Source organism: Anopheles aquasalis, chromosome 3, assembly GCF_943734665.1.
Source record: "Anopheles aquasalis chromosome 3, idAnoAquaMG_Q_19, whole genome shotgun sequence".
Lineage (NCBI taxonomy): Eukaryota > Metazoa > Arthropoda > Insecta > Diptera > Culicidae > Anopheles > Anopheles aquasalis.
Window position 1 is genome coordinate 29811596 of NC_064878.1, and position 12500 is coordinate 29824095.

General features: G+C 48.4%; 2 protein-coding genes across 2 annotated transcripts in view; both read right to left on the reverse strand.

Moving 5' to 3' along the window:
• Window positions 1-8220: 8220 nt before the first annotated feature.
• The window catches only part of LOC126578197 (uncharacterized), a 4757-nt gene continuing 477 nt past the window's right edge, over window positions 8221-12500 (reverse strand). Inside the window, exons 3-8 of the mRNA XM_050240519.1 lie at window positions 12346-12500; window positions 9405-9538; window positions 9067-9333; window positions 8800-9018; window positions 8553-8728; window positions 8221-8483 (exon numbers count right to left, since the gene is read on the reverse strand). The exon at window positions 12346-12500 is cut by the window's right edge and continues 11 nt beyond it. Coding sequence (XP_050096476.1) covers window positions 8258-8483; window positions 8553-8728; window positions 8800-9018; window positions 9067-9333; window positions 9405-9538; window positions 12346-12500 — 1177 coding nt within the window. The 3' untranslated portion in view covers window positions 8221-8257. The remainder of the gene's footprint in view (window positions 8484-8552; window positions 8729-8799; window positions 9019-9066; window positions 9334-9404; window positions 9539-12345) is intronic.
• On the reverse strand, window positions 9623-10220 carry LOC126578202 (probable small nuclear ribonucleoprotein E). Its single transcript, XM_050240526.1, has 2 exons — window positions 9971-10220; window positions 9623-9885 (listed from the first exon to the last, which is right to left on the reverse strand). The coding sequence occupies exons 1-2, from the start codon at window positions 10107-10109 to the stop codon at window positions 9749-9751; spliced, it is 276 nt and encodes a 91-aa protein (XP_050096483.1). The 5' UTR covers window positions 10110-10220; the 3' UTR covers window positions 9623-9748.

A 12500-nucleotide genomic window follows, 5' to 3' on the forward strand; every position in this document is an offset into this window, starting at 1 on the left:
CAGCCAGGCAACCAACCAAAGGCCTTGGCACCTGGTTGATTCTGCCTCGTAAACTTCGGCCATCAGCCGCACTCATTTATCGAGACCGATATAATACACTGTGGACGATTTTACTCGCTACGATCCGCTTCGGGCAAGATTTATCGATGAATTATCATCAAAATAGCAGCAGCAGGTTGAAATGCTTTCGAGAAGCGCTTTTCTAGCCGAGTCGAGTAGAGTGTTCGTTTCCTCTGTCCTGCTAGTGTGCGTAGCTTCATTGAGATGCAAAGATTCCAATCCATAGACAGCCACAGAGACAGCTTCATTGGATGATTAAAATGGGGGCTCGGAAGAATCTTTGACGTGCTGCCTTTCATCGTCATCGTCATCAGCGGAGGGGTAGATCGTGCCAATGAACTGCTGGACGCTACTTCTGAATGCCATATTGCTTAGGAATTGAATTCAATATCTAGAGTAAAGTGGGGCAAGAGTGCGCACCAGTCATTTCTAGAAAACGGTAGCACTGAAACTTACAACACTCTACTTGTTTGAAAGGTCATGTAGTGGCTTGTTCATACGTGTTTTTTCTTTTGGATTGGATAAATAACAACGAAGAAATGCAGTAAGTTGTAGTTTTCGCGATTTGCATATTATTTAATGTTTTTTTGAAAACACTATCATTTCGTTTACATTTTCTCATGCTACGCTATATAAGTCACAAAGACTCCTTAATTAATGTAGAATCAAATGCTCAAAACTTCATTCCGGAATACGGACTGATATTTTGGTATTTTACAATTTTTCTCAAAACGGCACTATGGGGCAAGAGTGCGCAGTGCACAAGAGTGTTGTGGTTGTTCTTTTGTCGCAAAGATGCCGACAATGCTTTCAGAGTGTGTTGAATTGTGCCTATGAACGCGAAAATATCCGCAAAAAAAATAATTGAATTAAATTGAATTGAAGAGATGAATATTTTTTTTTCATTTGTTATGAAATTTTTTTTTTAGAAAAAAAGCATTTTTTAATGAAATAAATGAATGTTTTCTTCAATAATGGCTTATATTTACTCTAGACTTTACACTCCGACCAGTTTTGAACATCGATGAGGTTTGATTTCGTATGCGCACTCTTGCCCCAATGGTGGGGCAAGAGTGCGCATTTTTTATTTTTAAATTTTTTTTATTTTTCGCTTAATATGCATTTTTAAAAAGATGTATGAGTACGATCAAAAATTTTGTTCCACAATTTTAAGCTACAAACCCATACTTTCATTTGGTGTAGCTAACAGGACGAACACTTCTTTTCTTAGAGAAATACAGCGAGTTAAAAGTTAAGTGCGCACTCTTGCCCCACTTTACTCTATCTGTGTACTCGATGCCGATTCGTGCAGCAGCACTCAACAGACACACTCTCTTCCTCTCTTACTCTCTCTCTCTCTCTCTCTCTCTCTCTCTCTCTCTCTCTCTCTCTTTATATATCTTTTCGCACTGCATCACATTTCATTAGATTGTCCCGGATCCGTATGGAGCCCTGGGCGCGTATTCCACATCCGAGAATCATCCTCCCCACGAGATCCTCTGCAACGAAGAAGAAGAAGAAACAGCAGGAGAAAAAGAAAAAGAATAAGAAAGGATGCATCTCCCTTCGGTTGCGGTTTCCATTGTTTTCCAGCAAACGAGCAAAATACCGTTGTGGTGCTGCTATCGGCGTGCACTGGGCCTTTCCGCTGGAGCTGGACAGGGCTCTCTTAACCACCCGCCCCCCCCCCCCCCCCCCCCCCAGTGTTTCCTCCGATGGAAGATGTGCAGTGAGTGAGTGGGTGCGGGGTCGCGATATCCTCGGCTTTATGGTAATTGAGTTATGTTTGATATCGGGGATAGATTAGACCGAATGGGTCGGCGGCCGGTACAAATTGCGCACCCCCTCGACAGACACACTTGCTGACCACTAAACGTAACCGTGGACGAGGACTCAGACGAGAGGAAAGGCCATGCCGTTCGCCACGGGAATACAATGCACATTCCCAAACCGAATGGGAGGGATCCTATGCCCCTTTCCCATCGGCGCACGCGGTCACAATCACAATTCACACGACGGCAACGGCGAAAGCAGATGATAAGTGAGTGGATGCACCATCAGCAACCACCAGCAACCAACCAGCACCAGCACCAGCATCGCGTAAACACCTGATCATATCGATGCACATCGGAGCCACATCGGACTATCGACTGAGGACGTCCGTGCATACCCAGGGGGGGGGGGGGGGACCCTGTTCCTGTTCCCTGTCTTTGGGAAAGTGACCGGTAAGTGGTCTGGCAGTGTAGTACTTGGCGGGCCTCTCTACTCTCACTAGCGATCTAGGCAGATCTACCTTCTGCCGCTGATGTGCGGATTCGGGCATCACATTTCGCCTTCATCGACGTGACCATTATGGACGTGGTGTGGAGGATATAAGGCTAGTGGCCCCAGTGGCCCTGGAATTCCTGAGTTTTCCTCTCCTAGCGTGGATGCCCGATGCCAAGCAGCGTTGCTTCCGTTTTTACCGGTAAATATCATAATCGAACCAATAATTTGATCGTAGAAGCTTAGGCGCCCTTGTCCCCCAGGGCGCCACTAGTCTACTAGAGCCGATGCTACACAAATATTGGCCCCAAAAACCGGGCGGAATACTCTCTCGCTCTCCGCAAGTCGTCCAGCGGCCACTTCCTTGATAGTTATCTTTGCAGACGACGGTACGTTCGCCTTGCCACGCCGTGCATGCCAAGCGCCGATAAAACCCAAAAGCCCAATGTGCCCAATGAATGAGGTCTCCATCTCTAACCTTTAACGGCCGATCACGGGGCCCTCAATGGACGGACGGACCGTTGGACGTTGCCCGTGATTTTGTCGCGATTACAGGCTCGCGCACTCCAGCGCCAGACCAGGGGAACGCTTCAAGGTGGAACCCACACTCAAAGGAGCGCCATTCGACGTGCGCCAGTGCCAGGCACATCTATCGATCCATGGGGTCTCTCTCTCTCTCTCTCTCTCTCTCTCTCTCTCTCTCTCTCTCTCTCTCTCTCTCTCTCTCTATGAGACAAACAACGTCCGTCGTACCGCAGTACAGTTTGGAGTAAAAAGCGGAGCGCGATAGCGCCCAATTGGTGGTGGATTGGTGGTCGATGCATTGTTTGAAACGCAGCAAACGCGCTGCGCTGCCCGATCCGATGCACCGACCACGCTGGTGCTCCATTAGACAATTGGGGGGGGGGGGGGGGGGGCGCCATGCTCCTCACCCTCTTCTGCCCTCTTCTTCTTGCACTTCTCGAGTGATGATCTATAATTTATGAGCTATTTACTCTGTCGGCCTCCAGATGGCCGCCGGAGTTTGGAGAGCGCGCGCGCCTTCACTTGAGGATCACAGATCGCATTCCAGGGCAGGCCAGGCCAGGAGCCTTGGATAGGAGCAGCGGCGGTACGGTACGGTACCGCCGTGGCGCCGAATTGCCCGCTTACCCGGAGCCAAGGATCGGTGGGAAACGGTAATGAATAACGTCGATTATGTCAACCATAATCGGTCGCCTTGATCGGTCGATGATTTGTTTAGCACTTCCTCCTCCTCCTCCCTTCCGCTAGCTCCACGATCCTATCGCCGTTCATTCGATCCATCATTATCCGGTTCCGGAGCTTCACTTTCTATGCCACGGACCACTCACTTTATTATTGGCAACTAGCTAGCTGTTGGTGATCCGCGGTGCAGTGTTCCGTGTGCTTCAAACGCTCCCCAAAGAGGGTTAAGATTCGGAACAAGCGCCTGATTCGCGGTGCACCATCACATCTCTCTCTCTCTCTCTCTCTCTCTCTCTCTCTCTCTCTCTCTCTCTCTCTCTCTCTCTCTCACTCTCTGCTTGGTCTTTTTCGTCTCGTTGATTTACGATGTCCATGAAAAGTAATTCGGAGCGCACTTACTCATCCACTGCGAGGGAAGGTGCCGCAGCGAGGGTTGGTGGTGACTGATCGCGCTCGATGGACATTAGCGGAGAGGCCCTTGGCAAACCGAACAGGGCCAGGGGCTAGTTTCCCAGGCTTCTCCTCTGCCTTGTCAGCCATGAGCTATAGGGTGCGCTCGGTATCCGGAGCCAGCCAGCGATGGAGCTCGGGAACAATCGTAGCAAATCGAACCTTATCCAACCGAAAGAATCGATCCACGCGCGAATTGGCTTGCGATATGTGTGTGTTTGGTGGCGTCAATTCGATTTCTAATTCGATTACTTGAGCCCTGTGTGTCCGGGAACCAGGCAAATCAGGTAGGGCGCCATTTGCCCTTTTTTTCCGGTCCAGTCGACGGGATTCGCAGAAGAGGACGACGACGAAAATGGACGAAATGTTTGTCCACATTCCTCTCTCTCTCACTCACTCCCACCGCAATCGCACACCTATTGGCCGCGGTCGTTGTAGTCGTTGGGCATGTGGATAAATATTTATGAAGCCGACATCCCATACGAGTCAATGTGTATCGGGGATGAAGACTATACACACTCCGTGCAGAAGTCAAATGAGAGGACCTGTGCCGGTGAAGGTCTCCCAGTTGGCCAGCGCCACAGCGCGGAACAGTGCAGTACCCGTTCCAGTAGGGAAGGAAACCGAGGCCGAGGGTTTTTTAGATATGGGCACACACAAGTTCGAGGTCATTTTAATAGTGACCCTTTGTGCGGTCCCCTGTGTCAGCGCCACTAGTGGAGCTCCGGCCGTACCGGACGAGTGGTGGCGCGGTTCGGGGCGTAAATAATGTGCCAAAGGCACAGACACCGCGCACATACCCGTGACGGTACCGACGTGACGTCGAATGTGTTGCGTCGAAAACTCGCACGCCAAAGAGGCTTGCTGGGTGCCAATTCGGTGTAGTTCCTCCGATGTCGTCTTCCTCTTCGTTGGCTGCTCCCATGGTAATGTGGTGTGGTGTTTGGTGTGCGACGACCAGCACCTTTAACACCTGCATCCGTAATTGACCGAAGATGTGGCGAAGCCTGGCGGGGGGGGGGCATGCTTCGCTGTCGCCTGCTGCAAACCGATGCCGTGCCGCTGTTGATCTGCAGCAAGCGATAAGGCACCGCGTTCACACTGCGGTGTGGTGTGATTGGCTCGATCCGGATTGCTGTGGCGGTAGATCGCGATCGCGAAAACTCGCCCCCGAAGTGAAGGAATGTGCGATACTGGACACAGGGAGTGTGTGCGTACTCCTTCATTACGCCTGGCTGGTAATTGATCATGATGCCTTGCCAACCGGAGGATCATCTTGCACCGCTTCTTCTTCCTCCTTGCTCCGCCACACAATGAAAACCTGTATTTGCTCAATCCAGACCAATCCCAGACATCCACAGGATGCCCCCAGAGAGAGAGAGAGAGAGAGAGAGAGAGAGAGAGAGAGAGAGGGGGGGAGAGCGGATAAAGTTAATTATTAAACCACAATTACTCCAATCGATTATGGAAAACCGGTGTCGCGTCACCGAGCACGGAAACTCCTTCCTTCTTTATACCCATTTCCAGGGGGCTCCAGAGAACTCCAGAGGGAATGCGTGGTGCGTCGTGCGCCGTGCATCGTTACTCCCCACAGTTCAGAAGGTCATCTGTCGCGCGAAAAATGCAGTTCCCAGTTAACATTCCTCGCTAGTCGTCCCGGGGCAAGGTCCCTGGGCACCACACATCACCGCCACCATCATCATCATCATCATGATCCTCATCATGAGCATGGTGTCCCGGGTGTGTGCACAGCTGTGGCCCGCGAGTGAGTCCCGCTGGTATTGATATATTCCACCAGCCGCTGAACTTACGCGAGCACACGCGGCCGCGCACTAGTAGCCGACCGATCGAACAAAAGCTAATACCCATATAATGACAAGAGCTTAATTTTATTAGCATCGATCATCCACCTCCGGGCTCCGGGCTGCTGGCTGTATGCTGGCATCGTCTGGAGTGGCATCTGGATGCAACTGCAACTGCAGGGCCGAACCCCCGGGCAGCCGTGCAAACCCGTCATAGACCGCCGCCGCCGCCCGGGAGCTCCAGATGCCATGTAGTGGAATTGTTTCAGGATGCAGGTTATCTGTGCGCGACAGGCAGCAGCCCGGAGCGGGCAGACCCGCAACACCCGGGAAAGCATTCCAAAATCCTGATGAATGATTTATTGGTTTCTATGCGCTGGACCAGGAGCGAGCCGGCTACTGCTGCTGCTGCTGCTGTGCCTGAAATATTTCTGTCGACAATCGTCTCTGTCCAGGTTGCTTGCGGTGGAGCCGCAATCGCCCCTCGCCCTGATGAACTGCCTTGGGACGTTTGGGGCGGGGGGACCATGCGGATTCGCGAGCATTTCTGCGAGAAAATGCAGGCGATCCGGTGCAGGCCAGCGAGTGACTGAAAAGAGTGCACATGCCAGGGGGTCAGGAGCAGGAGTGTATGCACCATTCGGAATCTGATGTAGTATCTGCGGCGGTAAGGAATGAAACGGAGCGGAATGAAATGTAGACCGGCTGGCTGGCTGGCAGGCTGGCAGGCTGGCTGGCCTGTGAAGACGGTGCACCACGTTTTGATGGATAACTTTCGTTATGATATTAATCTCCCCCTCACACAGGCGTTCCCCCCCTTCCATAAGCGAGAGGTAGGGAGCGAAAGAGATTAGCGCAAGGCGCACGCAAAGGGACATAATTAATAGGCTTAATTCCGTTGGATCATAGTGCACGGACCCACGGTGTCATTCGTTCTGCGCCTGCACCGTGAGATGGGCCTGGATTCGAGAAGAAAAGTGGTGCACCAAGCTGCACCGCGACCGACGGTACCGACAAGAATGATGACTAAATGGACGAATGAACTGAAATGGACGGATGGATGGATAGGTGGAACGATGGATGGATGGATGGATGGATGGATGGGGTGCACTACAAACTACGCTTCACTCCCTGAGTGCTCCCCGTGGCCTAGGTTCAACCGGGAGCCAACGGTGGAGAGACGGGTATGAGCAGGGCAAAGGCTGAGCCACAGCGCATTCAGAATGTCGATCTATCTTACCGATCGGTAGCACGCCCGATCCGCAAATATCCCATGGAGCGTATTTTTCATGCAGGGCCGGGCCACGGTAACCGCACAACCCAGCGTGACCCGACGCAGCGCAGCACCCAGCTGATCGGCAGCCTGTCTGAATGCCTGCCCGCCCGCCTGTCTGTCTGTCCGCTAGCATCCACCAGCAGGATGATTGCATTATTAGTACTACACACCGTGGCCTGAGCGCGGTGGCCATTGGAAATGCCGTTTCGCGATGCAACACGATGCGCGGGTTGACCCCCAAGTGTGCCGCGCATCATGTGTTTGCCCCGAATGATCGCGACCGCGGGAAAGAAATGAATGATTGGCATATCGATCAATATTGCGCAGCGGAACCCCTTTAGCTCAGTGCTTTAATGAGCTCATCCCGGTAGGTGAGGTGCACTTTATTTGGGCTGTGCAACATTGCAGCACAAGCGACAGCAGACAGCAGCACCTGGTGCTGGTGCTGGTGCTGGTGCTGATGGGTGTAAGGTTCACACTCGTAAACCCCCGCGTGAACTGGTTTATGCTTGGTTCATGGCACACGCTGGGGTCATGCCATAGATTTACGAGAGCATTCTGTCTAGATTTGCGCTGTGCACTGGTGCCACGCCATGTGCTTCGGTTTCAAATTCACAAAATCGAAGATATTCAGTGTAGCGTGCTATTAGAAATGGATTTACAATTACAAAGTGGCATTTCTAGAATTATAAAAGAAGATAGTAGAGTGCAAATGAAGGAATTCTCATTCACAGTGGAGGAATCTTCTGTGGCAGGCCAAGACCGCTCGTTGGTTGAAGCGGTGGAAAAGTAAAGTATGGGTGCAAATGTATTTCCTAACGAGTTGAAACGTTATTAGATCCTTTAAAGCATGCTTTTCATTTGTTTCATTATTTAGAACAAAACTAACAAGTAACTTCAAAAGAGTTTAGTGGAACACCTCCGCAATTTAGAACGCTAATCTCCGCTAGTTTTACTCTGCTCTTTTTCTCAATACTTTCTTGTGTTATCACATTTACGCTTCATTGAATTAGTTCATAGAATTATATCAATTTTATTTTTCTTTATATGAAGCATACTGACTTACAATTATTCTCTCTGTCACCATTTTGTAAATCTTGTTCAACTTAAGGTAAAATAATAGAAAAAACCACTACTTTATGCTGGGAATATTTTCCCTAATCTCTCCATGTGTATCAGTGTTCGCAGGGAGTTTTCTTCACGGATATCTCTCATGTTTCACTTTACTGCCAACCGGGGCTGCTGATGGTGCGAGCGTAAATACCTCGTAATCGGTGATGGAGAAATTGTAGTCTCCAAACAAGTGTCCAAACATGGCATTGGGTCCATCGTAGGAATGCGGGAAATTGGAATACGATTCCGTGTTCACGTTGCAGTTATCAGAGATGAGCAGATCGGCACCAGCACCAAAGATCGGTCCACAGCTGAAAAGGAACAGATCGCCGTTTGAATCCAGTAATCGCGGCTAAAACAATGCGCACTAAATCACTTACTCTGGATGGTAGCAGATCGCGTACGGTTTCTTAACGATGTCGAACTTTGTCGGTGGTTCGTTGCCATAGTTTAGCGCGAACAGAAACGCCTTCTCGGAGTGCAAATAGCCACCCTTCCGGTGAGTCTTCGCATAAGCGACATCCGTAAACCCTCCACTAATAGCGCCATTGGAGCCCTGTGTAATTGAAAATAAAAGTTCGTTCAAATTCTTGTCCTTTTCTTCAATAAGATCATAATTGTCCTTACCAGAGCAATGATGAAAAGCGGTGCCACACCGTCACAGTGACGATGGAAAGCGGATGCTGCAAATCCGTTGGTTGAGGCACGGTACACTAAGCGCCAGGTTTGCTTCGCAGCACCGTACCATCCGTTGAGAGTACCTTGGAAGTGAATTTTGTCATTTTTCAGTATGGTTGAGCCATGAAAGAGATTCAGCATGAGGCGTGGTTGCAGCCGCTTATCGTTCTCCGTTAAGGGACCACTGGCCGGTGCTGGGACCGCTGTGGCTGCCGCTGTTGGGAGTTTATTGGAGTGCAGAGCTGCTCGACGGTATCGCTCCAATGAAAGTTCGATCGGGACAGCGCCTGTTGGTTCCACCTCTTCGGCAAACACCTGGCTGTCGATCAGGAAGAGCCGGACATGCGAAATGACCGGTGCCAAGTATAGACAAACGCGTCCTCTCTCCTCTTCGGTCCAGTGAGCCGTTGGTTGTGTCACGCCGGCCTGATTCTTGGCCCACGCCAGCACGCAACGCCAAACATCCTCTTCTTCCAAGCCCAGCTGTAGGGTGAAAATGATTGGATCAGACGGATTGTTCGGATCGGGACTATAATTGTGCTTTCATTACGTACGTTATCATACGAGATGACCTGAATGAGTCCTTCCTTGGTGAGATTTAGGAACGAATTCGTTTTCACACATTCCGATGCGTTCTCCGCTATGTAGGTGATGCACTTTTCCAGGAACGGGGCTGCACACTTGGCACCTAAAACGAAAGAAACGAATCAGATCAAGTCATGCAGAGGGATCGAGTTACATTAGGATCGGAACGCAGTAAGAACACCGGAACTTAGGGGTACACCACTCGTGGATCAACTTTATTCACACAACTCTGACCAATAGAGTTCATCCAAATGCACGACTTAAATGCTAAATTATTCGTAAATCCGCGAATCATCCGAACGAAGATTGAAGCCTAATTCTGCACGTTCTGGATGAGCGTGATGTTGTCCCCCTTCAGCATGATGCGTCCCAGTTGACGCCGGTTCTGTTTCTTGATGTTGTACTCCTCCGCCTCGTCCAGCACCAGATTCATGTACTCATCGAAACCGACTGCAAAAGTGGAAAATCGGAACAATTAGGACTCTGCCGCCAAAATCCGGCATCCGCCGGTTAGGTTATGACGCCAGAAACTCACCGATATGGCCTTCGATTCGCAGGAAGGTGTTCTCGTACAGCCACACTTGCACGCGGGACCGGTTTTGCAGGTATCGGAAGATCAGGTTGATGGGTTGAACCATCACCTTCTGCACTTTGGAACCCTTGAACGACGACATTTTCCGGGATTTTTCCGGGGTTTTCCGGGATTCCGGGAGGTTCTTCGAGAAATTAAGCAAAAAGCGCGCAAGCCGAAGTCGGAAAAAAACACACACATACACACAGGAAGCGTAAACACAAGCGTAAATGTCAAATAAATGTCAAAAACGGAGACCCAGCCGGCCATAATCCTATTAAAACAGCAGATAACATAGCAGTGATAGGGAACAGAACGAGCGTTGTGCAATAGAGTTACGTACAGGTCTGGTAGTCAACTGGGGTTTGTTTTACGAAATTTCATGTTAAAATTTATAAAAAGTAAGTATTTACATGTTACATCCTATATTTACATTTATTCCTATATAATCCCACAGTGCATGGTTCTTGAACGGATCCTACTTCAGTTGCTAATCGGGCACAATTGAGATCTGTATTCTCTCGTTACAGATTGGTTTGGTACAGATTTTTTACAGAAAAAATGCCGCATCAAGCAGCAAAAGTAGACTCAAAATCGTCATCCGAAAATCCTTTTTCATACATTTAGGCAAGAATTGTTGAGCCACATGTTCCTTGTCTGGTATTTCTTAATCTAATCTAAACCTGTCCTTTGTATGGGAAGAATTAAATTCGTATTTGCCCGCACGGCAAATTACGCCAATTTTTTATTGAAAAAGGCGGAAAAATTTACCCAACGTATTATAAAAGATATCATATGAAGAAAATGGTGAAATTCAGCGTGGAAAGATTAAACGGGAACGAAAAGTATGTGTTCCAGCGTGTTTGAGCGCTCTTGGAGGAGCAATTTTGGTTAAAAACTGGTGCAGGGACAATTTAACCGGATTTGTAGAGAAAACGAACAAAAATAAACGAACAAAAATTGTCTAATTTTATTCAGTTTGAAGCAACGATCTCAAAAAATGGGAGGAAATGTCTATGAAAGTCGTCCGTGCCACGTGCATTGGACTTTAGAAGCGATTGAAGCTCGTAAAACAGGGTGGAAGGAGGGGTAATTCCGAAAAATATTTTTTAATTGATTAGTGTAAGTTTCGCTTTAAAAAAACACTCTGATGATAGAAAATGGTTCACCCGTTAAAAAATTTAAATGATTGAATTTGTATGAAAATATATTGGACACGGTGTATTTGTAAATTTTTGTAAGAAAATGATATCACAAGAGTTATGTGTCTAGTAGAATCAATTGTTATCTAATTGTGTATTATTCCCCTCCACCTTTGATATGATAAAAAATCAATACCGACACAAATACACAATAACAATAAAAATCGTACCGACATAAATCGCGTGTCGCAAGAGTTCAGTGCTCAATGTTTACCATTCCACTCCAATACTATCCAAATTTTTCACTATTGGCTCCAAGATCAGCACCATTACGTGTGCTTGCGATATAACCCTTTCACTTTGATCTTTGTTGGTCGTCATCAGCAGTTTCATCTTCACCGATGCTTAATTGAGGTTGATCTGAAACGGCAAGCAAGCGCACCATTGCACTGCCTGGATAGATACACCAATTTTTGCTCTCGTGGCCGCCGTATCTCGGGAAAAGCTAAGAAAAATCCGGGATATTTTAATCCAGGAGCGATAATCATTATCATCATCCAGGAGGATTCAAGAAGCAATCGCTGTTAGCCAGTGAATGTGGTAGCCCAGAGAATGCCGGTTACAGGGCTTGAAACCAATAGAAGTAGCGTGGGTGGAGCATCCGTTTATCTGGATGATTGTTGATACGGCTTATTTGTTGTAAGCCATGAAAATCTCGTTTTCCTTGGGGAAAATTGCCCTATATTCTAGTTAGTTTTCCCGCCGGCACCGTCCTGTGTTTTCCACTTGGTGGTCGCCGCTTCCACCGTTTTTTTAACGTTGTCGTAGGTCAGTTACGAAAGCGCCTTCACGCGGCAGGTGTCGGAACTATTTTTCGCCCGAAAGTGCCACCGCACGGCTGGTTACGGAACTAACTGAACATAATTTTTCGATTTTGGAGTTTTGGCATCACGATTTTTCATTTTTTCTCTTCACAAAACACGAGATCAAGAAGATTACACATTCACTGAAATGTTCATTTTTCTGAATTCCATCGCAGCACTCTTTGGACGGTATTTGCATTAAGACAGGACGCGTTTCATGGTTCACGTAAATCGATTTAAATCTCTCGATTTGTTGCAGTTTTTAATTAAAATCACGTACAACAATGGACAGGTATTTATACTTAGCAGAAGAGCAGATAAACTTTAAACTTACCCGATGCTTTCTCCTGAATTTCCATCACGGCCGTCAGAAATGTGCAAGCGTTGGCGACCGACATCGTTTTGCCGACGTGATCCTCGCACGCGATCTTCAACTCATCCACTCCCATGTCTTGGGCCAGCGTCATCATTTCAAACACTTTCGAATCT

Excerpts from the sequence above, each read along its gene's own strand:
- LOC126578202 (XM_050240526.1), bottom strand. The coding sequence starts at position 10,109 with ATGTCGTCGTTCAAGGGTTCCAAAGTGCAGAAGGTGATGGTTCAACCC. Across the intron at positions 9,886-9,970 it reads GCGAATCGAAGGCCATATCG|TCGGTTTCGATGAGTACATG; the intron begins GTGAGTTTCTGG and ends CCACTTTTGCAG.